This window comes from Pongo pygmaeus, chromosome 5, assembly GCF_028885625.2.
Source record: "Pongo pygmaeus isolate AG05252 chromosome 5, NHGRI_mPonPyg2-v2.0_pri, whole genome shotgun sequence".
In the NCBI taxonomy this organism is placed as follows: domain Eukaryota; kingdom Metazoa; phylum Chordata; class Mammalia; order Primates; family Hominidae; genus Pongo; species Pongo pygmaeus.
The window spans coordinates 153,199,316-153,226,180 of NC_072378.2; the positions used below are offsets into that span (position 1 = coordinate 153,199,316).

Here is a 26,865-nt window from a genome sequence, read left to right on the forward strand (position 1 = left end):
CTAAAAGCAGTTTTGGAGGTGGCTGAGAGGAGAGAACTTAGGAACTTAGCTGAGGAAATGATGAAAAGGACATTGTTTTGTGTCTCAGGAACCATGTGGAACTCCAAGATAAGAAAAACAGTTGCTAATTTGAGTATAAAAGCAGGAAACATGATACACTTATTTCCTTTTATGCGAACACAAGTATATGAGGGGTTGTGTAAAAATTATTTTTCTCTTGCTGTACTACAAAGAGATAGAATCAAACTGCTTTTTTTCGACATACTGGTTTTTCTTTCTCTTTTTCTTCTCTTCTATTTCTTGTGGATATTATGGCTAATAACACAACAAGTTTAGGGAGTCCATGGCCAGAAAACTTTTGGGGTAAGGTATTTTCTTTTACTGTTTAAAATGTAAAATTAGGATGTAAGAAATGCACTGCATGATTATTAAAACATTGAAAATCTCTGAGACATTTTGTTTACTATAACGTGATTACTTAAAGTTTTCATGTTTATTAACAAATCTATTTCATATGTTTATTAGCAGAAATATATTTATAGATATAAATATATATGTATATATTTATAGATATAAATTTATATACGTATATATTTATATGTCTTTATAGTGTTCTATGAAGATATTCAAGAAGAATCTGGGTATTAAGTACAGATTTTGGCTGGTGTTACAAAATATAATTAGGAAATAGTGAGGATAAAAATAAAAAACATAAGGTGGAGGTAATTCCTGCTTAGAATATGGCATGTAGATTGTGTTGGAAAAATTAACTTTCATTTGTTTGAAGGTTATAGATTATATATTTTATTTTATGAAATCGAGATTTTCCATAGAGGCTATTTTCACTTATGTTGTGAATGTTATATGCTTTAATTTCCAAAGTGAATCCTAATAACATCTGTACTTAAATGAGTGAATTTAAAGTGCAATAACACAGGTAAAATAAATGAATGACTTTAGAGTATAACAAATAAAACATGGAATAATATGAAATTTGAGAAAACTATAGTAGAAAAGATTAAGTGGAAATAACTTCACGTGTAACATTCAGTGGAATCCTATCACGGGGGGTGGGGGAAAAGAACAATACAAAAGTATTTTTTGGAGTATTTTTTGTCTGAGTCCAGCCACAGCTAACAGTCCAGTGTTCCCTGATGTTGACAATGGGACTGTGCTGAGGTCAAAACTCAGTTGCTCCAGGTTAGAGGTACAAAGAAGAAGGGCTCACATGGGGAGTTGACATGTACTCTTGGGTTCAGGGAAATTTTTATATTAAAGGAGGCAATTTAAATTAAATTCAGAAAAACACTTTAATGAAGAAAATAGTATATATGAACAGATCTGTTTATATGGCCAGAACAAGTTCTTAGTCCTCTCAGTGTACAATTCAGACTTTCTGCTGATTCAAGGTGGGGTTTTGGAAACTTTCACATAAACAGTGGGCAGTAGTGGCCGACTTTTCCCAGCAATCTGTATGTCTACCATCACAGAAATCTGCATGAAAAGAATTCACTCCAGTCCTTTAACCTATGTACTTTCTTAGATGAAAAATGTAGGGACAAATATTTATTGGTTTTAAAAGATATTAAAAATTCAGCATAAGAAAAAAAAAAGAATTAACTCATTCTTTTTTTCTCACCTACATTTATGTTTGCTGGAAGACTGAAAAGGAAGGATATTGGTGAGCTCCTAATCAATTTATGTAACAAAATTAAGACGAAGAAAATAGATTATTCTAGTACATTTGTAAAGAAAGGCTTCAGTAATTGGTTATTTTAGGTAGCTAGCACTAGACAGAAGCCTTTGAATTGTAGATGTCTGGTTATATGCTTGTTAAAATATTATTTGCTGTCCTCACTTATAGAGAAAATAAGTGCTAAATACACACTGAAAAAGAGCTAGAGTCTGTCCAAATCAAATTCATCATTATAAAAATGTTATCTGTATAAATTATTCAAAAGTAACGTAGTTTATGCAAACATTAATATGTAGAAAGCAATCTATTTTTTTCAAACCATTCAAAATTAAATTTCAGGTTTACTTAAAAAAACAAATCATTATTCACTGACTAAAACATTAAAATAAACTTGATATTAATAAGAGAATGGTTAGTTGGAGTCCACCTATTGATTCTAAAAATTTAGATATTTTTAATATAGAAATCTGTGCTTAAGGGGGAATTAAAACTTATTATTTCAAAGACAAATACTAGTTTTTCCTTTCTTTTGTTTTGTGACTGTAATGAAAATTAGGTGAAAATAATGAAAACCAGAAAGGGGAGTGTTACATTGATAAACATTAACAAAGCCGATGGAAATATGGAGAGCAGATATAATGTTTGATGATTTTAGGAAAATATATAAAAGATTGTATTATTGCTTCTGGGGTAAAAATATGAAGTATAAAATGTGAATAAAAATATAAACATATAAAATGTATACATTTCCTGAAATATAAATGTCAATCTTTTAAATTTCCATTGCTTTTTTGTATCTAAATTGATGTCTATTTTGACCACTGACTCCTCAAAAATATTATTTTGAGACTCTTGTACAAGGCAGTGTAATGCATTGTTATTGCTTCCAAAATCAGTCATCTGCTTGGCACATTGAATTTGGAAAATAAAGAAAAATAGCTTAGAAAAGAAAAACCTGTACATTGAACCATATAAATTGCTCAGACGTAGCACACTTTAAGGTACAAAAAAAGTTGTTTTCCCAGTATAACTTTTCTGGTTTACTTTAATGAGCGCTAAATGATGGCATAATAATATCGGGTTATTACCAAAAACAATAGCTTGCATTTTCATAGCTATCACCCACTAAAACTTCCTAAAGGTGTGCAAGCATTTAAGTGCAAGGGTTGGCAATAAAGTTAGCCTGAAAGTGACAACACAGATGCAGACTGTCACCTTCCACTCCGTATTTTTGCTTTCTTTAATGCGCTTCCTTTCTCTATAAACCTTCCCATAAAAGCTGCAGGAAACACGGCCCGTGAAAATTTGCCGTGTCCTCTAAGGCGATAGGAGACAAATACTGAACTCAGTTATTCTCTTAGTACTTGCGAGTCCTGTAGAATATGTAGTTTTAGTTGTTTCTGCTATCTTACTTTGCATTTTTTTCCTAATGGCTAGCATTGTGAAAAGTTGGGGGAAGATATGGTTGCAGGAGTTTGCACTTATTCACTTAATTCAATTCTCACCAAAAGTGCAATGTCTGTCTCAAAAGGATTACGCTCTTGGAGGCAATTATGCATCTATATATATATGCTACATATGCACATACAAACCTATATAGTTGTGGAATAATACAAGATAACATATGATAAAATTGCAATGGTTGATAATATCAGTTAAAACAATATATGGCAGAAATAATCCCTAAATCTTTCTCAGAAAAAATTGAGGTGCTATCAGTTCCTAGAAAGATAAATTTCAGACAGGGAGATAATTCTAAGAAGGACAGTCTTGTCATTCATTTTTTTCCCTCATCAACTCATTCTCATTCAGTTCATTAGTTCACTCAGAAGCGTTCGCTGACCATATAGGCAATGTATTAGGAGTCAGTGACACAAATAAGGCATTTCAAGAGGTTTGGGGAGCTCAGGAAAAATGTCACCAGCAAATATGCAGAAGTAGAAACACCCAGGCATGTTTGTGGAGAAAGGAAAGGCTTGACTAGAGAGTGTGTGTGTGGTTGTTTCAGGGACATAGCTGGTAAGGCAGGTTGGAGGCAGATTTCTGCAAGATTTTGAATGTCAGCGTAAAAGTTTGATCTAATTTAACCTGATCACTTGCAATCCAGTGATTTATAATCTCTCCATATTCCTCCCTCTGGGAATTTTCTTTAATGTTGGAGAGGGTGTGTGGATGGGTGGAGGGGTGGAGGGGTTATATTCTGTGTATTGGAGAGAGGGCACGTTGGTGCTTGATCAAGTTCTGGCCTCTGCTGACATCTACTGACATGTATTTCTCATCAGCTTTTGAGACATTGCCCTTTCTCTGATTTTCACTGCCGAAATCTCCTACTATAAAATCTGGCTCACATGATCTGTGTAATATTAGCTAATAGCATGGCTTTTCCTTTCTGTAAATCCCTCTGGTCTACTGGCCCTTATTCAGGTACTTCTCCATCTGTCTCAATGGCACAGAACAATTTTCAATATTGTCCCATAACCCTAGAGCTGCAGGAGCCTTCCTTAGGAGGCTGGGCTACATCAGGTGCCCTTGGCCTGGATGCAATAGCACCATGTCCCCTACTCCCTACCTCACTTCCTTATCTACCCTTCAGATACCCAGGGGTTCTCAGAGCGGCTTGCCATCTTTCCCAGGAAGCTGGAAATGACTACCAGTTCTTCTGGGATTCCCTAATCAATCTGTAGCTCAACACAGGGAGGGATGGAGAGTGATGCTTCCCTTCTCCAAAACCCTTACAGGTCGTATTCTATATAGCTCTTCTCTTTGTCTCCCCAAAGCTCCTCCTCTTTAGATGCATGGAAATTGACTCATAGGCCATGGTTTATTCTTTCCTATACTGTTTATGATAGAAAGTTATGTTCTTAAGTCCTTTAGGCTCTTAGCATTTAGAAACTGAACCAAACAAAAAAACTCAAAGCACTCTTTTCCATTTTGAAGTATCCAACTATTGCAGTAAAAATGTTGGCTTTCAAACTATTATTTATTCTATATGTTTAAAAAATTATGAATAATTTAAATATGAAGCATTGACTTTTCTTTTTTCTATGCATCCTTGCTAACAGACTTAATTCTCTCTAAGGTAATTGATGAGAAGCAGGGTTGTGAACTGATTTGTTGGGGATCAAGTGCTGTCAAGAGGAGGGATCCCTGGCTACTAGCAGAAAATACTGTTCTTTGGCCTGTAGAAAAATATAGCTCTTAGGGACCACCCCAGCAGATGGGCATAGGATGTTCCCAAAGAAGTTAAGAGGGGAACAGGTTTATGGCCTGGGCATATGTCCTAAGAATTTCCACTATATTTTCCCCAAATTTGGAAACAAATACTATTTCTCAAATTCATTTTTTCAATTTGTATTTTGAAAAGAAATGTCTGTGTTGCATATTAATAGTCTATTCCTTAGTTCCCCTATCTCAGTTACCTAGTAAGTTTGAAAAACATTTACAAATGCTTGTCTTCAAAATGCATCAGAATTACTAAGAATTATGAAAACTCATCTCTCACTGGATTCCATGCTCAGAGATTAAGATTCAACAGATGTGAGATGGAACCCATGAGACTGGACTTTTTAATACATCCCTGACCTCAAACTTCTGCATCTAAATTCATGAGAGAAAGTGGCCTATAATTGTCCTTTCTCTGATAGCTTTGTCAGGTGTCAATGTTATGCAAGCCTTGTAAAGCAAATTGGGACATTTTCCCTACTTTTCTATTACTGGGAAAAGTTTGTATAAGATGGCATTGTTTATTGTTTAAGTGCTTGGGAAAATTCACTATTGTAACTATATGTAGTATTTTCAATTGGAGTGTTTTAAATGGCACATTCCATTTCTTTAACAATGGTGAACTACTCAGATTTTCTATCAATTCTTCTGTTAGTTAAGGGAGTTTGTGTTTCCCAGGAATTTGACCATTTGAATTAAATTTCAAAATATATTGTTTAAATGTTGTTTATGCCATTCTCATTAGTTTTTCAACATTTTATTATGAAAATGTTCAAACATACATAAATATTTGAAGAATTCTACAGTGAACACCCACATACCTTACCATCTGAATTCTATCTGTAACATTTTTGTAATACTCATTTTCTTTGTCATTCTATTAGTCAATATATTTCAAAGTAAACTAAAGGCATCAATACAGTTCCCCCTAATTACTTTAGTATGCATATCATTAACAGGAATTCAATTATGTTTTACAACTCTTTTCCTTTTAAAGTCAAATTTACATACAATGAAACATATAAGGTGAATAAAAATGAAGTGTACAAATCATAACAGAACATTTGTAGAATTTTGACACACACACTTGAGTAACCCAAAGCCCAATCAAGATACATAATCACTGGCCCAAAAGGTTTCCAAATGCCCCCTCCCAGTCTAAAGGCTTTAAGACTTTAAAATTTTAGCTTTCATATTTAGGATCCATAATTGTCCACTTCAAATTAAATTTTTGCATATAGTGTAGAAATTGAGGGATTGTTTTCATATTGATATCCAGCTTTTTCTGCACAATTTCTTGAAAATATTTTCTATTTTTTATTTTATTTTATTTTATTTTATTTTATTTTATTTTATTTTTGAGACAGGGTCTCACTCTGTCACGCGGGTGGAGTGCAGTGGTGCAATCACAGCTCACTGCAGCTTCAACTTCCTGGGCTCAAGTGATCATCCCACCTCAGCCTCCCACGTAGCTGGGACTACAGGCGTGTGCCACCGCACCAGGCTAATTTCTTTCTTTTTGTATTTGTAGAGACAAGGCTTTGCCATGTTGCCCAGACGGGTCTCAAACTCCTGGGCTCAAGCGATTTGCCCACCTTGGCCTCCCAAAGTGCTAGGATTACAGGCCTGAGCCACTGTGTCCAGCCAAGACTTTCTCTATTCAAGTCCTTTGGCACCTTTGTTGAAAATCAAATGGTCATGTAAGTGTAAGCCTGTTGCTAAGATCTCCATTCTGTTTCATTTGTTGGTTTTTATAGTAAGTCTTGAAGTTACATAAATCTTCCAACTTTGTTCTCCTTTTTATTTTTTAAACAATTTTTATCACATAATTGTACATACTTATGGGGTACAGAGTGAAACATCAAAACAAGTACACAATGTGTAATGATCAAATCAGGGTAATCAGCATATCCATCACTGCAAACATTTATTATTTCTTTGTGCAAGAACATTCAAAATATCTTCTAGATATTTGAAACTCTACAATATATTATTAACTGTTTTTCTCTGTCAAGATTACTTTGGCTTTTCGTGACCTTTGTATTTTCTCACTCCCAGGCTTTATTGAGGTATAATTGGCAAATAAAAACAATATATTTAAGGTGTACAACATGATATTTTGATATACATATATATTGTAAAATGATTACTACAATCAAGCTAATTAATATGACTATCACCTCAGGTAGTAAGCTTTATTTTTGGTGGTAAGAACATCTAAGATCTACATTTTTGGCCAATTTCAAGTATAAGAAATAATTTCATAACTACAGTCACTATGTTGTATGTTAGGGCTTCAAGCTCCTGCGCAACTGAAACTTTGCATTTTTTGCTCAGCATCTCCCTTTTCCCCCCACCCCCAAGTCACTGGCAATCACAATTCTCTTCTCTGCTTTTATAACTTCATCTTTTTTGCATTCCACAAATAAGTGCAATCATGCAGTACAGATGCTCATCCACTTAACATTGGGGTTAAATCCAAACTCATTGTAAGCTGAAAATATCAGGTTGAAACTGTATTTACTAGAGCTAAACTACTGAACATCATAGCTTAGCGTAGCCTAACTTAAATATGCTCAGAACACTTACATTAGCCTACAGTTGAGCAAAATCATCTAACACCAAGCCTATTTTATTAAAAAATGTTGAATAGCTCATGTAGTTTGTTGAACACTATACTGAAAGTGAAAAAAAAATGGTCATATGGGTACTGGAAGTTTCTGCTGAATGCTTATGGCTTTTGCACCATCGTAGCCAAAAAATCCCAAATCCAACCATGGTAAGTTGGAGGCTGGCTGTATTTGTCCTTCTGTGCCTGGTTTATTTCACTTAGCATAATGTCCTCCAGGTTCATCTAGGTTGCTGAAAATGACAGGATTTTTTTTTAATGCTGAATAATAACATTCCCTTATTATATACAGATGGTCCCTGACTTATGATAGTTCAACTTACAATTTTTTGACTTTATGATGATATGAAAATGATACACATTCAGTAGAAACTGTATTTTGAATTTTGATCTTTAATGTTTATTATTTTAATTTATTATTATAATTATAAAATTTTCTCCTGCTTTGGTGCTTTCCAGCCTTGAACTCATAGACTCCAGCTGATTAAGATAAAAAATTGGTATAGAAATTATTAAAAGAACACTCAAAATTCCAGCAATGACCATTGCTAAGAATGCAAGTGTTGAAAGATCTTTGATAGTTGAGAAAATTATGCAAAGTTCCTCAGAAGTTGGTTACGATGCTGTGGTCAGAGATTTTGTGAATATGGTGGAAAAAGCAATTACTGACCTAACAAAGGTTGTGAGAGCTGCTTTATCGGATGCTGCTGGTGTGGTCTCTCTGTTAACTACAGCAGAAGTTGTAGTCACAGAAATTCCTAAAGAAGAGAAGGACCCTGGAATGGGTGCAATGGGTGGAATGGGAGGTGGTATGAGAGGTGGCATGTTCTAACTCCTAGAATAGTGCTTTACCTTTATTAATGAACTGTGACAGGAAGCCCAAGGCAGTGTTCCTTACCAATAACTTCAGAGAAGTCAGTTGGAGAAAATGAAGGAAAGGCTGGCTGATGTTTAAGAAATCACTGTAACCATTAGTTACTGGTTTCAGCTGACAAAATATATAATGGTTTACTGCTGTCATTGTTCATGCCTACAGATAATTTATTTTGTATTTTTGAATAAAAAGACATTTGTATATTCCTGATACTGGGTACCAGAGCCATGTACAATGTACTGCTTTCAACTTAAATCACGGAAGTATTTTTACTACTATTCTGTTAAAATCAGGATTTTGGTGCTTGCCACCACCAGATGAGAAGTTAAGCAGCCTTTCTGTGGAGAGTGAGAATAATCGTGTACAAAGTAGAGAAATATCCAATTATGTGACAACTTTTGTGTAATAGAAATTTGTATAAAGTTAAAAATTTTACCTTTTATTATTATAAAGCTGAATTTTGTTAGATGATTTTGCCTAATTTTAGGCTAATATAAGTATTCTGTGCATATTTAAGGTAGGCTAAGCTAAGCTATGAAGTTGGTAAGTTAGGGGTATTATATGCATTTTTGACTTATGGTATTTTCAATGTACGATGGATTTATCTAAATCCAACCTCATCATAAGTCTAAGAGCATCTGAAATACAACATTCCCATTATAGAAACCATATATATATATGTGTGTGTGTGTGTGTGTGTGTGTGTGTGTGTGTGTGTATGCATATATATGTCACCATATTTATCCATTCATCTGATGATGGACACTTAGGTGGATTATGTATTTTGGCTATTGTGACAATGCTGCAATGAACATGGAAGTGCAGATATCTCTTAGAGATTCTGATCTCATTTCCTTTTAATGTACACATGAAGGGATTGCTGAATTCTATGTAGTTCTATTTTTAATTTTTGAGGAACCTTCATGCTATTTTCCATTACTGTGTCAATTTACATTTTCATCAACACTGTACAGTTTCCTTTTCTCCACATCCTCACCAAAACTCATTATCTTTTGTCTTTTTGATAATAGGCATTTTGGCACGTGTGAGGTGATATTCCATTGTGGCTTTGATTTGCATTTCCCTAATGAGTAGTTATGTTGAGCATTTTTTCATTTACCTGTTGGTCACTTGTGGGGCTTCTTTTGAGAGATGTCTATTCAGGTTCTTTGCTTATTTTTTAAACAGATTATTTGTTTTCTTGCTTTTGTGTTGTGTGAGCTTCTTATATACTTTAGATGTTAACTTCTTATCAGATATACGATTTGCAAATATTTTCTCTCATTCTGTAGGCATCTCTTCTCTCTGTTGATTATTTCCTTTACTGTGCAGAAGCTTTGTAGTTTGACACAATTCTACTTGTCTATTTTTGCTTTTTTCCTGTGCTGTCATATGCAAAAATATAATTGCCCAGATCAATATCAAGCTTTTTCCCTATGTTGTCCTCTAGTGGTTTTTTGGGTTTCTGGTCTTAGGTTTGTATCTTTAATCCATTTTGACTTGATTTTTCTATATGGTATGAGATAAGGGTCCAATTTTATTCTTCTGCATGTGGATATGCAGTTTTCCCATTACCTTTTATTGAAGAGGCAATAATTTCCCCATTGTGCATTTTTGATATTGTTGTCAAATATCAATTGTCACAAATGAATGGATTTAGTACTGGGCTTCCTCCCTATTATGTTTCATTAATCTAAATGTCTATGTAAATGCCAGTACCATGCTGTTTTGACTATTATAGCTTTGTAGTATATTTTAAAATCAAGTGGTATGATGCTTCCAGCTTTGCTTTTATTGTTCCTTTGTATTGTCATCATATACAACTTAGTGTCATTTGTAAAATAATACAAACAGCCTGTTTATTGGAATTTTAGTTGATTCAATTATATAAATTTATTTATATAAATAAATTTAAGGGCAGTTGGCATCTTAATAATATTGAGGCTTATAATTCACAAATATAGTATATCTCTCCACTTTTTAGACCTTTAATTTCTTTCAGTAGTATTTCAAAATTTGTGGTGCAGACACCTTGCATACATTTTGTAAGAAAAGATTCCTAGATATGTTATGCTTAATGATGCTATTGTAATGGTGTAATTATACTTTCCAGTTGTTTGCTGCTAGTATATAAACATATTTTTATATATAAGTCTTAAATTCTGCAATCTTGCTTAATGTAATTTGTAGTTATATTTTAGAATACATAAGATTTTCAATATAAAAAACAAGCTAATAGCTGAGTGCGTTGGTGTGTGCCTGTAGTCTCAGTTACTTGGAGACTGAGGTGGGAGGGTCATTTGAGCCCAAAACTGTGAGACTAGCCTGGATGACATAGTAAGTCCCTGTCTCTAAAATCTCTTAAAAACTGAATCAATCAATCAAGATTTATTTATATCCTGTTCCAATTCTTTGTATTATAATTATTACATATTAAATCTATATAAACTATACATTTCATATGAAAATATTTTAATTTTTGCTCTAACTAGAAAAAATGTATTTTAAAGAAATTGAGGGAAAAGAGTCTTCTATATTTACTCTGATACTGTTTCTGATTGTCTCAATTTCTTCGTAAAGATCCCATTTTTCATTTTCCCCAGACTAAGGATTTTCTTCAGCACATGTTTTAGTGTAGGTGTGCTGGTGATTAATTTGAATTCTGTTTCACCTGAAAGAGTATTTATTTCACTATTATACTTAAGGGATACTTTTGCTGTATATAAAATTCTGATTTGACAGCTTTTTTAAATCACTTTAAAATATCATTGTGTCTTATTAAAAGTGAGTAGTTATTCAAATAATTGTCTTTTATGAATGTAATGTTATTATTATTATTGGCTGTGTTCAAGTTTTTTTGTTAACCTTTTATCTTCAGCTGTTTGACTATGATGTGCATAGTTCTTTATATATATTCTGCTTGATGTTACTGAGACTCCTGATTTGTAGATTAATTTGTTTCACTAATTTTGAAAAATTTCAGCCTCATTTATTCAAAATGCTTTTGCTCCATTCACCCTTTCCTCTGTTTTGGGGATTATAATTGCACATCTGTTAAATATTTTTATATAGTTCCACAAGTCCTAGAGGCTTGCTTTTTCCCCCCAATATTTTTCTCCATTTTTCAAATTGGATAAGTTCTATTAATACACCTTTAAGTTGGCTGATTCTTTTCTCTCTCATTTTAATTTTACTGTTAAGCTCATGGTATAAATTTTTTTAGTTCTCATTTTTTTAGTTTTAGAATATCCATTTTGTTATTTCTTATAGTTTCTATTTCTTTGCTGAAATTTCCTATCATTTTATTCATTGTGAGGATTAATAAATCATTGAACATGGACATATAAGTTGCTTTAAAATTTTTGTCTGCTAATTATATCTGGGTCATCTTAAAGTCTGTTTTTGATGACTGTCTTTTCTCTTGAGAATGTGTCACTTTTTCCTGTTTCTTCATGTGCCAAGTAATTTCATATTGTATCTTGAACATTTTGAATGGATTCCGCTGTATTACCCTGAAGAGTGTTTTGATGTATGTTTTTCCCCCTAGTTTATTTTCACAGGCAAATAACTCTGTGGAACTACAACTACAGAAACCTATAAAGCCTGTCCCTTGGGCAGCAGCTTAAATCTCACTTTAGTTTTTTTTTTTTCTCTCTAGTGCTGTTTGGAATATGTCCCATATATGTGTGATTCAGGAGTCAACCGAAGATATGTGAAATGTTTATAAATAAAATTTGGGGATTCTCCTCTCTGCCTTTCTCTTCTCCAGGATTTCCCTCTCACATTCTTAGCAGCTCTTGTTTCCGCAATCTCTGTCCTTTGTTTCTCAAGATCAGAAACAGTGCAGGTTTTTAACTTCAGCTTTACCTGTCCCAGACTGGAAGCTGCCCTCAAGTTAAAAGGTTTGAAAACTGGAGCTTGACTAGTACTTGTTGTTCTTTTCTTCCAGGTCTCAACTCCTCTCTAGTAGCTGCAAGCATTTGGTCGTTCTTAAGGCCTTTAGGTAGAATTTTTTTTTTGTATTGTTTTCAGTGTTTATAGTCCTTATTACTTGAAAGAGTCAGTTCATAAAAGCTGATTTGGAATCCTAGCTTGATGTTTTTATTGCCTGTATAATCTGTTCTAATGTCACGTTTCTTACTCTTGATACTGGTGGTGATTTTCTCTCTTTCTCTCTGTCTCTTTCTCTTGTTCCTGCCTGCTCTTTTTCCCTCTTTCTCTTTCTCTCCTCTTTCCATCCTTGTCATTCCAATTAGTATTTTATTAATTTTTATTAGATTTTTTTCATATCTGGCTTTGATAATTTGTCTATTTTTTCTCTTTCTTTTTTTTTTTTTTGCCCCTGTTTCATTACGTTCTGCTTTCTCTTATTTACTGTATGCTACTTTACTTATATTTCAGCTAGTGATCTTTTCTTAGCTTCTTAATATGGAAACCGAAATAATTGATTTTTTTAGGCTTTCTTATTTTAAAATGTATACCTATAAAGCTATAAATTTTCTTATGAATGTGGCTTTAGGCACATCTCACATGTTTTGATATTTCACAATTTTATCAGAATTCAGTTAAAATATTTTATAATTTTCACTAGATATTTTATTTAATTATCTTTATAGATCCTCAATCTCTGCTGAAAATTTTTAACTTGTTAATTTTTTTAAACACATTAATCAACAGTTATTTTAATATTTTTGTCTGATAATTCAAATATCTTCATAACTTACAGATATTTTTCCATTTTCTATTTGTTCTTTTAGTTTTTGTTTACTTTGTCTTGCCTCTTAGGATGACTTGTAATTTATTATTTATAACACATATATACAATAACATTATTAGGTATATATAGATTTATTTAAATATATAACTTTCTATTTTATATATATATATAAAACTTTCCTTCTGGCAGTTAGGGGAAGAGCACCTCGGTCCAACTTGGGATTGATCTATATTTTTATCTTTGTGAGGTCTGCTCTTTTTCCTGTTTACCATGAATCTTAGGGAGTAGATCTTAGGGGGCCTACTCCCTGGGATTCTGGGATGTTTCCTAGGGTCCAACTTCCTTGGCAGCCCCTGAACACAAACTTATGTTTTCTAAGCTTACTGATAGTGCACAGCATTCTACTCAGATATTTTTGTTTCTCTTTACAGATTATTGTGATGAAAGATTTTCTTTTCTCCTGGAATTTGCTCCTTCGATTTAACAGTTTTGATAAGTCTCTGATGGCTTCAAACAAATTTAAGAAAATATTTTATTCTCCATTGTACACTTGCTCTCAGTGGTTTGATACATGTTAGTCTATCATATACAGAAAGGGGTGTGCTACCTTGATACTTTTGAATTTGCCTTCACCTCTAGCAATACTGTTAACTAATTATATTCAGAATATGGCTTGTGCCTTATAATTTTGATCAAAACTACTTTCAAATCTCCAAGCCTTTTGTTTATTTGACCACTACCATTCACAAAAAGGCATCTACAATTTATTTTTCCATGAAGCTTTTTGAAGCATTCCAGATATATGTTATCCTCCTATCTTTCAAATATAATGACATTTCCAGCTCATAATGCTTATGCATCTCATTCACATTTTCTTAAAGAGTATAAATTAATGAATGTAGTTTCCATTAACCAGGAAGGAAAAAAGAAAAATAAGCGTTCCATTTAGGCTTCAGAGGTGGGACGGGGTGTCATTTTAGGTAGAGCAGCCAGGGTAGACCTCAATGAGAAAGTTACGTATGAGCAAAAGATCTGAAATTAACCATACAGATAGCTGAGGAAATAATTTTAGGAATAGATTACAACCAGGGATGGGCCCTAAGTCAGGAGCCAGCCCATCTGATGTACTTAAGGAATGGTGAGGAGGGAAGTGCAGACAGAGCTGAGTAACCCAAAGGAAGAGTAGAGGAGATGGGCTCAGATAATTGGGAGCCTATCAAGTAGGGACTTTTAGGATATTCTTAGACACTTGTTTTTACTCTGGGAGAAGTGGAGAATTTCGAACAGAAGAGTGACATGATTTGACTTACATTTTAAAATGTTCTCTCTGACTACTGCATTGAGCACATTGTTGGGGTGTGAGGGATATGGCAAGGACAGAAGCAGGAAGACCATATTCCAGGTCACAGATGTGGGAATGTGGCCACTTGGATCAGTGAAATCGCAGAGTGGGTAGTGAGAAGTTGAATTCTGGATTTTTTTTTGTTTGTGAAAACAGACCCAATAAGATGTTCTGGCAGATGAGATATAATGGAAAATATTCCTTGGCTGTTTAAATTATTATAATCAATCAAATTTCTATGCCCTAAATATTATTCTCCCTAAAAATCCTTTTCGTCAAAAGTAGTTCTATTGCCTGAACCATTCTCCTATACACTCTATGATACCAAGGACTTCATGGCCTGCTTTGGTGAACGTTGGACTTATGATTCTTACAACTGCAAAGGGTTTTTGAATGTTTTACACAATGTTTCATTCTGCCGTCACTGATAAATCACTTTCATAGTTGGAATGCTTCAACTCAAGGCCACTAGATGGTGACCTCTACAAAATTTTAATACCAGTGGATGGAATCTGAGGTATTGATTATATTTGCTAAAAATCATATTGAATATTACAATATTAAAATTGGAAGACACGAACATGGCTGTTATTATCAGGCCAAGAAGGGTCAAATGACTTGAGGAAATTACACAACTATTAGCAGTAAGAGCCAGTGTTCATTGAGGGCTTGTTATGTGCCATCTACTTGCTAGTTTTGTAGGTACGTATTACAAATTAGGATGACATATATTTAATTTATATGGCATACCTTACCAATGTTAGAGTTTTTTCCTTCTGCTTTCAAAAGGAAAGTTAACATTTTTTAAAGTAATCATTTGGTCTCATAAGTTGCATTATATTGCAATTATTAAGAAGAAAGATTATGGCTCATTTTTCTTCTCCTAAGATTGTTGAGAAGTAAGACGGCATATCATTTTTTAAAAAGTAATATCTTTGCCAATGTCTTTTTTTCAGTTACATTTTCTTCTACACTAGGTTTTAAAAAAGGCTCCCAAAATACATTGTCAAAAGTCTGCCAGAATGGAATTACATATATGAAAATTTAAAGCTGTATGACCAGTAGATGCTGCTTTCATCACACAGTTTCTAAATTCTAGTGTCGGCAGGTCAGAAAAATCATTAACTATAATTAAATGAAAAAAAATGTGTATGAAAGACCACCCCTGTTATTTGACTCAACATCTCTTTCTCATTGCCTTTCTGCATTTCTACATTTGCCTTTGCTGTTTGGACTTAAGGGAGCTTAAGAAGATAGATAAGCATTTTACCATATATCTCAGGAAGTCTTAGAAATTCTTCTGTCAGCAGTATTATTTGTAGGTGTTTTAATATTCTGCAAGGTATAAGAATTAGTGCAATGATTTCTGATATGGTTTGGCTGTGTCCCCACCCAAATCTCATTTTGAATTCCCACATGTTGTGGGAGGGACCCAGTGGAAAGTAATTGAATCATGGGGGCAGGAATTTCCTGTGCTTTTCTCATGATACTGAGTAAGTCTCACAAGATCTGATGGTTAGTACAAGGCGGAGTTTTCCTGCACAAGCTCTCTTTGTCTGCTGCCATCCATGCAAGATGTGGCTTGCTCCTGCTTGTCTTCCACCAGGATTGTGAGGCCTCCCCAGCCATGTGGAAATGTAAGTCCAATTAAACCTCTTTCTTTTGTAAATTGCCCAGTCTCAGGTACGTCTTTATCAGCAGCATGAAAACAGACTAATACAATTTCTAAAGTGTGTATTTTACTGACTTTATGGATTAAGAAGTCGTTTTCATGATACGTGTACTCTACTGAGGAACAATTAAATCCATATCAAAAGCAATTTTTTTTGTAATTTTTATAATTTCTGTTGCACCCCCATCTTATCCTACTTTATATTCATTCAAAATTTAAATAGTCTATTATTGTGTGTATATATTATTCTTATGATTCTCACATACATTTTAAATTCATTATTTAATCCTTTTTGGATATCTACATAACCCGATATTTGATGATATTTTAAGTCATTTCCCCAAATTTTGGGCCTAGACAATAGGTTTGCCGTATCAAATCAAAGTATTACCAAGCCACAGAGAATGATCATTTTAAACAGGTTTGTTGTCAAATTCCTCTCATGGAAATATCGTTATAGTTTTAGTGCCACAAAAATAATCTTTTTAGTTCCCAAACTGAAACTTGTCATTTAAGAAGATTGTGATGGTCCAATATATTCTATAATAACTTGCCCATTAGAGTTTGGATATTATCCTAGTTTTCTTACATCAGAACAATAATATATTTTGGAAATAAAACAGTCATCTGAAATATAAATATATTTCTCACTCCATGTATTTTTGTTGTTTTTGCTAATATACTCAATTGCTGTATTTTATTTAATTAATTTATTTTTACTTTTTGTAGAGACAGGTCCCATTATGTTGCCCAGGCTGGTCTGGGCTCAGGCGATCTTCTCACCTCGGCCTCGCAAAGTGCTGGGATTATAGGCATGAGCCACTGCACCTGGCCTCAATCACAATAATAGACAAGAAATTATTTTTCATTGATTGTGTATTTAAATAGTTTCTATTTTTTTCTCGAATCTAAAGTTTGCTATTACTCCACTATAAATAACATTTATATTGGGAATATCTGATTTGTCAGAAGATGAGAGGCTCAAATAACATTTATATTGGGAATATCTGATTTGTCAGAAGATGAGAGGCTCAAAGGGCATACACAGAGACCATGTATAAGGACTCTTGTAACCTTTAAATGCTTTCATTGAGTAACTGAATATATTTTCTCCTTTCAGATTCTGGTTTTAACTCCATTTTGCTGAAATCAAGGAAATATCTCTTTTTAAATTTTATCTATTATGCCTGCTTATATACTGAGATATTTAGAGTCTTCAGTCAGACTCTAGTAGTGGTTAGGTACATTTACACATAGCAAGGACACATATTTTGTAAATTTGAGTATTTGTCTTCTCATTTATATCATACACTAGTGTAACTAATAGTTCCCTAACCAGTGATACTTGCCAATCAATTATTACAATAAATCAAGTGTTAATTCTACCACATAAACCTTAGCTTCTGTTTCAATATCTATAAAATGAGGAATTTATGTCCAACACATTTTCAAGAGCTTGTTTTAGCTGAAACTCCATTTCTATGAGTCCATAGCTGAACTTGTTGATATTTAAAAGTCTCCACTAAAGGCTATTGATTCATGGAAATATATCTGTAGAACACAAAATATTATTTAACCACCATTCTCTCAAGTATTTCTGTTCATAACAGACTACAAGATACTCTGGTATTGAATCGACCAATTTTTATGCAATTTATGTTGTTCATTTTCATTTTAGATTAATATTTTCTTACCTTACACTTAGAAAATAAATAAGCAATTTAGCTATTAATTAAGATGCTTTGGTCTCAAATCCTTACTTGACCTTCACCAGGTGTGGGACTATGGGCTTGTTACTTACCTCTCAGTAGCCACAACTATTAAATGGAAATAACACTAGCATTTCCTTTATTGGGATGTTTGAGGATTAAGTGATATAATACACTAAAAAATGTGCCTGGGAACTTAGCATAAAGCCATTGCTTTAGAGAATGTTGATATAACTATTTGTACAGATAATTATGAAAGTAGAACACAATAAATGTAGCTTTTCCACAGGAGATAAATGTGACAATATATGGTGGAAGGACACTGAACTATATCCTAAAATTAGACAGCAGTGATTATTCCTTTGTAGTTATTAACATTAGTTTGTTTTGTTATTTCTGCATTCTAGGTAGTCTACATACTATCATAGATTACAATATGCTAAAAAGAACCTTGGCAATCATAAAATCTAACTCCTTTATATATATATATATAAAATGAAATCAGTGGATCTAAACAAATTCCCTAAAAATCACAAAACATATTAGGAACAGAGCTGAGTTTGGAACTCTGTATCAGAGAGCTTTTGCCATGTAACAATCCACCCCCAAACATAGTAGCTTAAAATAATAATAATTTGCTTCGCTCACAATCCTATGGATTGGTAATTTGAGATGAAATCAGCTTGGTGGATTTTCTGCTGGTCTTTGCTCATGTGTCACAGTCATTTGGTGAGTTGACTAGCATCTGAATTATCTAGGATGATGCCATTCATATGTCCAGGTTAGCAGGCTTTTGGCTAGGGCAGTAGGGGTTCCTGGGCCATTTGTCTCTCATCATCTGGCAGGCTAGTCTGGCCTTATTTATATGCTGACAATGGCAGGGGTCCCAAGAGAAGGAAGGGTGGATGCTGAGCCTCTTGTAGCTTAGGCTTGAACTTGTATAGCTTCAATTCCATTGCATCCTACTCGTCAGAGCAAGTCATGAAGCCCGCCCAGATTCAAGGGGTGGGGAAATAGACTCTATCTCTTGATGGGAGGAACAGCAAAACGTGTGTGGCTATTTTCTCCCCCTCTTCCCCAGTCTCACAACACCCATCAGCTAATTTTCAGGCTATGGCTCTCTCAATAACAGACTACCTACATAAGCAATTAGATATGATAGCTTACCTTTCTCCTTAGCAATAACTCATTTTTGTCTAGGAAATGTAGGAGTCTTTATTGAAGTTGTGATACTTGAAGGTAGAGCTTGAAGAATGAATTTTCCAGACAGAAGATTAAAAAATTAAATTCAGATATAAGGACAAATACGTGGAAAAGCACAGAGTTTTAGAGAGAATGACAGGCTTTGGTACAGTGAGAAACCAGCATGACTTGTGGGTTAGATCATGGAGCAGAAATGTTGGGGACAAGGGGTTAGATCATGGAGGGGAAATGTGGGGGACCAACAGGCTGGAGGAGTCTTCTAATATCCAGAATTTTTCTTTGCAAAGTGGTGTGGTGAGGGGAGACTCAGTTACCCAGTTCCATTCAAGAATATGTATTTAGTTTACAAGAGGCAGTAAGGTAGCATTTCTGTTAGGAAAAGGCATTTTTCTCCCCAGAAAGGGAAATCTGAACAAATTACAAGTTCTACGAATTACAGAATACTGGTACGTAGCCGAGGCTCTATAGAGGTTCAGGTGACAGGAATTTCATCATCACAAGGGCATAACAGAAGAATGAGCTGGAACCTGGGAAACAAGAAAGAGCCCAGTAGTCTGCACAGGTCAAGTCATCAAAGAATCAGAGATATAGGTGACTGTCTGGGAGTTCAGGAAATACGACATCAATCAGTCAGCTGGCCAGATGGTTCTATCCCAGCACTTCCTATCTCAGAAAGAGCAAAGGAAGTGAGGCATCATGAAGACTGCAGGTGGCAGAAATCAATGTGATTGATGAAAGCAGACAGAGGAAAAGGCAACGTTAAAGTGATGACAAAATTCTTTATCAATCTGGCACATTAGTTACTACTATAACTCAAAAGGAAATCAACTTTGGGCTACATTTGCAACTCTGTAAAAAATGGATGAACTAAACGCCATAAATTAATGACATCAAGTAAGACTACTTTTACCTTTTATTTCTTAAAGATGGTAAAACAGGTTAAGTGACCTGGAATGCCACAGCTGAAAGTGTTATTTTGTATCTTTCTGCTTGAATAAATGGAAGCATTATCAGCTTCCATTTGTTCATATCCACCTAACACTGTCTTCTATTTCCCTAATTCAAAGTATGTTTAAATGAATCATGTATTCTTTGAATTACAGTATATATGCTGACCATTGTTTTTAGTTGAAAATCTATTATTTAAAAATTGATTTAGTAATTTGTTTTCTTTGTTTCAGAGGACCTTATCATGTCCTTCACCGTATCCATGGCAATCGGGCTGATACTTGGAGGATTTATTTGGGCTGTGTTCATTTGTCTGTCTCGAAGAAGAAGAGCCAGTGCTCCCATCTCACAGTGGAGTTCAAGCAGGAGATCTAGGTCTTCTTACACCCACGGCCTCAACAGAACTGGATTTTACCGCCACAGTGGCTGTGAACGTCGAAGCAACCTCAGCCTGGCCAGTCTCACTTTCCAGCGACAAGCTTCCCTGGAACAAGCAAATTCCTTTCCAAGAAAATCAAGTTTCAGAGCTTCTACTTTCCATCCCTTTCTGCAATGTCCACCACTTCCTGTGGAAACTGAGAGTCAGCTGGTGACTCTCCCTTCTTCCAATATCTCTCCCACCATCAGCACTTCCCACAGTCTGAGCCGTCCTGATTACTGGTCCAGTAACAGTCTTCGAGTGGGCCTTTCAACACCGCCCCCACCTGCCTATGAGTCCATCATCAAGGCGTTCCCAGATTCCTGAGTAGGGTGCTTTTGGTTTTTGTTTCTTTCTTGTCTTGTCTTTTATTGAAAGGAAATCATAAATAGGCTAAACAGAATTTTGAGGGCATGGCCCAAATAACTCATGAGTTCCAAGTTGAAACATGGTTATGCAAGTTGGACATTACAATGTAAAACACATTTTCTTCAAACACGTTTTCCCTTTTGTTTCAAAAAATGTAATATTTTCCCCCAAGGGTTTTATATTTATGTATTTTATATTCAATGTGAGGCTTATTAAAAATAGTGATTCTAATGTAAGAATCAGCTAAGATGCATTACATATATTTTAATTAAAATTAAAACTTTAGATATTTGTGGATTACAATCCTCATTTACTTCCAATGTGACTAGAAAGAGAAGAAAAATCACTGTGTCACTTTAAACAAAAATCTAAGGAATTTGGATTTTACTTTCTTTAGAATGACAAGTGAATCATGTTGACATTTTACAATCTTGGATTTTTTTTTTTTCTTTTGAGACAGGGTCTTCGTCCATCGCCCAGGCTGGATTTGCAGTAGAATGATCAGGACTCACTGCAGCCTCTATCTCCCAGGCTCAAGTAATCCTCCCATCTTAGTGCCCCAAGTAGCTGGGACTACAGGGGTGCACTACCATGCCCGGCTAATTTTTTTGAATTTTAGTAGAGATGAAGTCTCACTGTGTTGCCCAGGCTCATCTCAAACTCCTAAACTCAAATGATCCTCCTGCCTTGGCCTCCCAAAGTGCTAGAATTATAGGCATGAGCCACCATGCCTGGCCAATCTTGGATTTTTAACGGAATATGTGGGCACAAAATGACAGAACATAGGACATTCTAAAGTTCCTTGATTTTATCATTATGAGAAGTGTGGGACTCAAGCACAGGAAACTGAACTCTTTTGGTGTCTTTGGATGTTTCATTTTTGACACTAATTTTTTCTGGACAAATTCTTTATGTGTTTTTCCCAAGAATAGTTATCTACTTCCTTGAGGCAAAATCCTTGGATGTACTAACACGATGATTTACCTTTTCTTCACTGTTGTCGTTACGTTGTTGGAAAAGCAACAGGAAAAAATCTAATTCATTTGGCCTAAAAACAAGCCTCAAGTTTAAAACCAAGCTCACATTTTTCTTAAGGGAAAAATTTTCTTTCTTAAACTTACATCTAGCAACTTGGAAAGCACTTTCTCTGGGGATCTTCTTTTGTAACTTCACAGACAAATAAGGATGAGTCACTGGGGAGAGTTTGTTATTGAAATAGATGTTGCCCATGAAGAATTCTCCTTCCTGGATTGACTCTTAATCATCAGGCATCATTCCTGGTTTGCTTCTCTACGAATCTCAATTCCAACTTCTCTGCAGAGTCTTTGTACAGTGATTAAGCCCTGCCAGATGGTCTTTGGTGCACACAGTTATTTAAGAATCCACTTCCACAGGTGGCTGCCCTTGTAAGGAAGAATGCATCCCTAAATGTGGGCACCAGAGAGCTCCAGTGGGCAGATGTCTGTGGCTGCCCTTCTCATTTAAGGACATGAGTTCACTGGAGTATTACTCAAAAAGTGTGTGGTTCATTTCCAGTATTGTGAATATTTAGTTTATGTGGTCGTTTCTTTGTTTCTTTGAACACTGGGATTTTCAGTGAAAAAGTACCCTCGTTTTCATTTCCTATTGCAGTGGTCACAGCTAATAGTGTCTGAACATGGTTCAAGAATAAGAGATTCTATGTAGCATTTACTTTATTATTTTCATTTCCCTTATATTATCCATCATTCCTTAAGGACCATTATTCTTAGTAATGCTTGTAGAAAATGTTCTCTAATTAAACATGCCAGAAGGAAAGAGTAAGGGAAAGAGGGAGCAAGAAGAAAATTGAAGAAAAAGGGAAAAAAGCTAACTGGATAACCAATTTGTTATAAGTTGGTTTTCAACAAATAAATTTAGCAGCCAAGTAAGATTTCAAGGGAATATTAACTTGGTATCAAGGCTTTTTTTTTTTTTTTTAACTTGCATGTCATCCTTAATGTCTAACATGAAAAATCAGCAGAGTATGGTTCTTATCAAGAATTTATGTTTGGAGTAAAAACTGCTTTATATCTCCCAAATTAGGAAGAGAAGAGCAGAAATCCTCTGGGGCATTTAACCATCTGGCAGAATTGTTGCTGCACCCTTATCCCAGTTATAAGACAGTCAAAATGACTATTTCCTAAATATTGTGAGTGTATGAAATGTGAAATTAAAGCAAAAACTGGAGACTTTAATGTTGTATTTCTTTAATTTGAAATGTTTTGTGGATTGTGAAATAAAAATAAATTGATGTCAAGTTTTATTCAAAATTCATTTATGAAATAATGCCAACACTGTTCTAAAAAGCAAGGAGTCAAGAAATTATAAAATTCAGATTAAATCAGGAAAACAGATTAGATGAAAAATTATATGATAGTATTTGAGCTTATTAAAATTTGTTGAATAAGAAAAGTCTCCTTTTTACTTTGGTAATTTAAACCTAATCTAGACTATTTGTAAATGAATGGAATGAGACACAAATCCTTTTTCATATAAAAATGTATAATGGAGGAAGGGAACATCACAAATAAATTTTACAAGATTTTTTAAATTAATGCAGATGGAAGAATTAGTAAATTATTTATTTAAAACATGAACTTAGAGTCTTATCTCATTAGCTAAATATATAATTACAGAATTATTTAATTATTTTATTTACAGAATAAATAATGGCTGTCTAAAAAATAGAGGAAATTTGAAATAAATGTTTAGCAAATCTATGAAATAGAAAAGGGGCACTTTTTAAGAGCCAAAGGGATGAAATAAATTACAAAGGAAAATATTAACAGTTTTGATTATTTAAAAAAATTTAAAATTCCGTTCATTAAAAGATAAGTTTATCCAAAGTATAAAAACAAGGAAAAACAAAAAAAGAAGAAAGAAGTTAATATAAATATGGCAAAAATGGCCAATATCTTGAAGTTATGATTAGCACACATAAATAGATATGGAAAATACTCAGTTGTAAATAGATAAATTAGTAATGGACCAAAACAAGCAATTCACCAAGGAGAAAAATTAATTGATTTACAAGTTTGTGGTAAAATACTGCATGTTACTACTAAGAAAGTGCCCATGTACATTTAAACAACACTCTAGTAGTTTTTTCTATCATACTAGCTAATGATTATTATTATTTGAATAGAGACAGTGTTTTGCCAAGTTGCCAGGCTGGTCTCAAACTCCTGGCTTCAAGAGATCCGCCCACCTCAGCTCCCAAAGCACTGAGATTACAGGTGTGAGCCACCATGCCCGGCCCACAATAGCTAATTATTTATGAAATAATGAATCTCCTCACTGCTGGCAAATGTACTAAGAAGGGAGTGCTCCTACGTATTTCTGGTGGCAAGGTAAACTGGCATTGCCCTTTTGGAAGGCAGTTTGATGAAATGTATCAGGAGTCTTGCACTAGGCAGATCACGAAGTCTCCTAGCACCTGCCAGGTACACGGTTTTCTCTGAGAAAAGTGGCGATGAACTTGTATGGAGACCAAGCCTGCTATACTAGCCGTGTGGGACTGGATCAGAGCATTCCATATCAGATGTGAGTAACCGACCGAACTAGATCTGCCCTGCTTTGCGTGAGAGGGTGGGGATGAAGGGAGAGAATGGGAGAACTGCCACTGAGAGACCTCGAAGGGAAAGGAGAGACTAAAATAACAAAGACCTGGAGTAAAATGGCTGCAGTATCTTTTGAATAAACTTCCATTACTTAAGATTACTCATATCTTTTTATGATGTTACAACTTGAAATAAATTCACCCGAGTACCACTTCAAAGAATGAGTGATGGCCAGGCGCGGTGGCTCATGCCTGTAATCCCAGCACTTTGGGAGGCCGAGGCGGGCAGATCACCTGAGGTCGGGAGTTCGAGACCAGCCTGACCAACAAGGAGAAACCCTGTCTCTACTAAAAATACAAAATTAGCCAGGCGTGGTGGCGCATGCCTGTAATCCCAGCTACTCAGGAGGCTGAGGTAGGAGAATCGCTTGAACCTGGGAGGCAGAGGTTACAGTGAGGCAAGATTGTGCAATTGCATTGCAGCTTGGGCAAGAAGAGCAAAACTCCGTCTCAAAAAAAAAAAGAATGGCTGATGATAAATAGATCCTCACAGTCTAGACACTGGGATAGTTCTACCCTCACCCAGGCAAGTGGGACCCATGCCTCATGGGGCCCCACACTTCAGAATACCTTCTTTGAAGTTTTCTAAATTACAGTTCAGTGTGTAGAACTGGCCAGGACTGGCAATGCCAACTGGACAGGGCACATGAGCCTAGACCAAGACCTGTGTGGATGCTAGTCCTTTTTTGTCTTTTTCTTTCCCTTTCAGGTGATCTTTGACCCTGTATCTAGCATGTCAGGTCAACCAGCTATCTCAGAAGCTCTCCAGGACTTTTATCTATGCAATCTCTGTGACTGAACCCCAGTTTCAGGAGGACAGCCTGGCAATCAGGTCACTGCTGCTGATGGGAGTGTATTTCTTTCACAGAATCACATGATACTGGACAGCCAGAATGGTACTGACATGCTGATCTGGGGTGACTTTAACTCAGAATGAAGACTCTCTGGGTAATAACTATCTAAGTACTTCTCAACTCACTTAAAATATTTATGGAGGCCGGGCGCGGTGGCTCACGCCTGTAATCCCAGCACTTTGAGAGGGCTGGAGTTTGAGACCAGCCTGGCCAAGATGGTGAAATCTTGTCTCTACTAAAAATAAAGAAAATTAGCCAGGCATGGTGGCGGGTGCCTGTAATCCCAGCTACTCGGGAGGCTGAGGCAGGAGAATCGCTTGAACCCGGGAGGCAGAGGTTGCAGTGAGCCAAGATTGCACCACTGCACTCCAGCCTGGGCAACAGAGTGAGACTCCATCTCCAAAAAAAAAATTATGGAACGATCACTATACCTCATTTGTGCCCATGAATTTTGTAAAACATTTTTAACCAATTTTTAAAATACAAGATAAGGCCCTGCAAAAAATATTTATCCAGGGCCTCACACACTGTAGCTCTGTCCCTGTGCTGAGATGATACGGGGAGACACAAAGTATGAGCCTAATCTGATTTGAATAGCAAGTCGTCCATACTTTGTTGTGGTAAAATGCTGATCATCTCTCATCCTTGTGGTATAGACATTGTAACCACAGAAGAGCTTAGAATATTGTAGCTATAGCTTGAGAGTGGTTCTGAGAGTTGAAGCCATGCTGGAAGAACAGATTTAATGAGATCTTCACTGTGGTGTAAGTAAAATAGAGAACGGCCATGCAAGTGCACTAGCATATGCAGTGGCTTTTGTAAGGTATGTTGGGGAAAGGATAGATGCTAGTTCCAAAATGCCTGACCAGGAGCTAGAGCTGCAGGGCCAGCAGGTGTCACTACTGCCAATGACAAATCCCTGCTCTCAATGGCTGTCACTCTGACACTACTGAAAAGCTACAGCAGAAATGGACATCTTTATGAACTGTGGCGTTCTCAGAGTGCCAGGGACTCAGGGACTTCATGACTGGGAAGAGTCTTTATTAAAAAACCAGGCTTCAGGCCGGGCATGGTGGCTCATGCCTGTAATCCCAGCACTTTGGTAGACAGAGACGGGCAGATCACTTGAGGTCAGGAATTCAAGACCAGCCTGGCCAACATGATGAAATGCCATCTCTACTCAAAATACAAAAATTAGCCAGGCGTGATGGTGTGGGCCTGTAATCCCACCTACTTGGGAGGCTGAGGCAGGAGAATCCCTTGAATCTAGAAGGCAGAAGTTGCAGTGAGCTGAGATCATGCCATTGCACTCCAGCCTGGGCAACAGAGTGAGACTCTGTCTGAAAAAAAAAAAAAAATGGAAAAAGCAGGCTTCATAGGTAAGCCTCTGCTTAGCTAAAATAGAGAACAAGACGGCTGAAACTTAAATTAGATTATTGACTACAGTTGGGCAGGAAGAATGGGCAATGGGTGCCATTAAGTAACAGAAGTCAAAAAGCCAAATGGTCAATGGGAATCTGAGAGTATAGGACTGTAAGGTATGATGGGAGTAGCCTAAGGTATTTGTTCAAA

At 35.5% G+C, this 26,865-nt stretch overlaps 2 protein-coding genes across 6 annotated transcripts in view; both read left to right on the top strand.

The window, feature by feature from the left end:
* Nucleotides 1–26,865, top strand: part of VIP (vasoactive intestinal peptide) — a 116,104-nt gene that overhangs the window by 58,462 nt on the left and 30,777 nt on the right. Inside the window, exon 1 of one of the 3 annotated variants that reach the window (XM_054492795.1) lies at nt 25,308–25,387. The exons of the other annotated variants lie outside the window; for them this stretch is intronic. The gene's annotated coding sequence lies outside the window, so the exon portion shown is untranslated. Of the gene's footprint in view, nt 1–25,307; nt 25,388–26,865 lie in introns of those variants that run through there. 3 annotated transcript variants of the gene reach the window in all.
* Nucleotides 205–26,636, top strand: MYCT1 (MYC target 1). 3 transcript variants are annotated; one of them, XM_054492790.2, is made up of 3 exons: nt 205–363; nt 20,246–20,757; nt 25,149–26,636. In XM_054492790.2, the coding sequence occupies exons 1-2, from the start codon at nt 312–314 to the stop codon at nt 20,755–20,757; spliced, it is 564 nt and encodes a 187-aa protein (XP_054348765.1). In that variant the 5' UTR covers nt 205–311; the 3' UTR covers nt 25,149–26,636. The 3 variants fall into 3 exon arrangements, with proteins under 3 accessions (XP_054348765.1, XP_054348763.1, XP_054348762.1); XM_054492788.2 differs by lacking the exon at nt 25,149–26,636 and adding an exon at nt 21,256–23,013; XM_054492787.2 differs by lacking the exon at nt 25,149–26,636 and adding an exon at nt 21,260–23,013.

What these genes read in the sequence shown, in the direction of transcription:
- MYCT1 (XM_054492790.2), top strand. Translation starts at nt 312, where the DNA reads ATGGCTAATAACACAACAAGTTTAGGGAGTCCATGGCCAGAAAACTTT. An exon ending in ATGGCCAGAAAACTTTTGGG is followed by an intron (nt 364 to 20,245) that starts GTAAGGTATTTT and finishes TCTTTGTTTCAG; the next exon opens with AGGACCTTATCATGTCCTTC.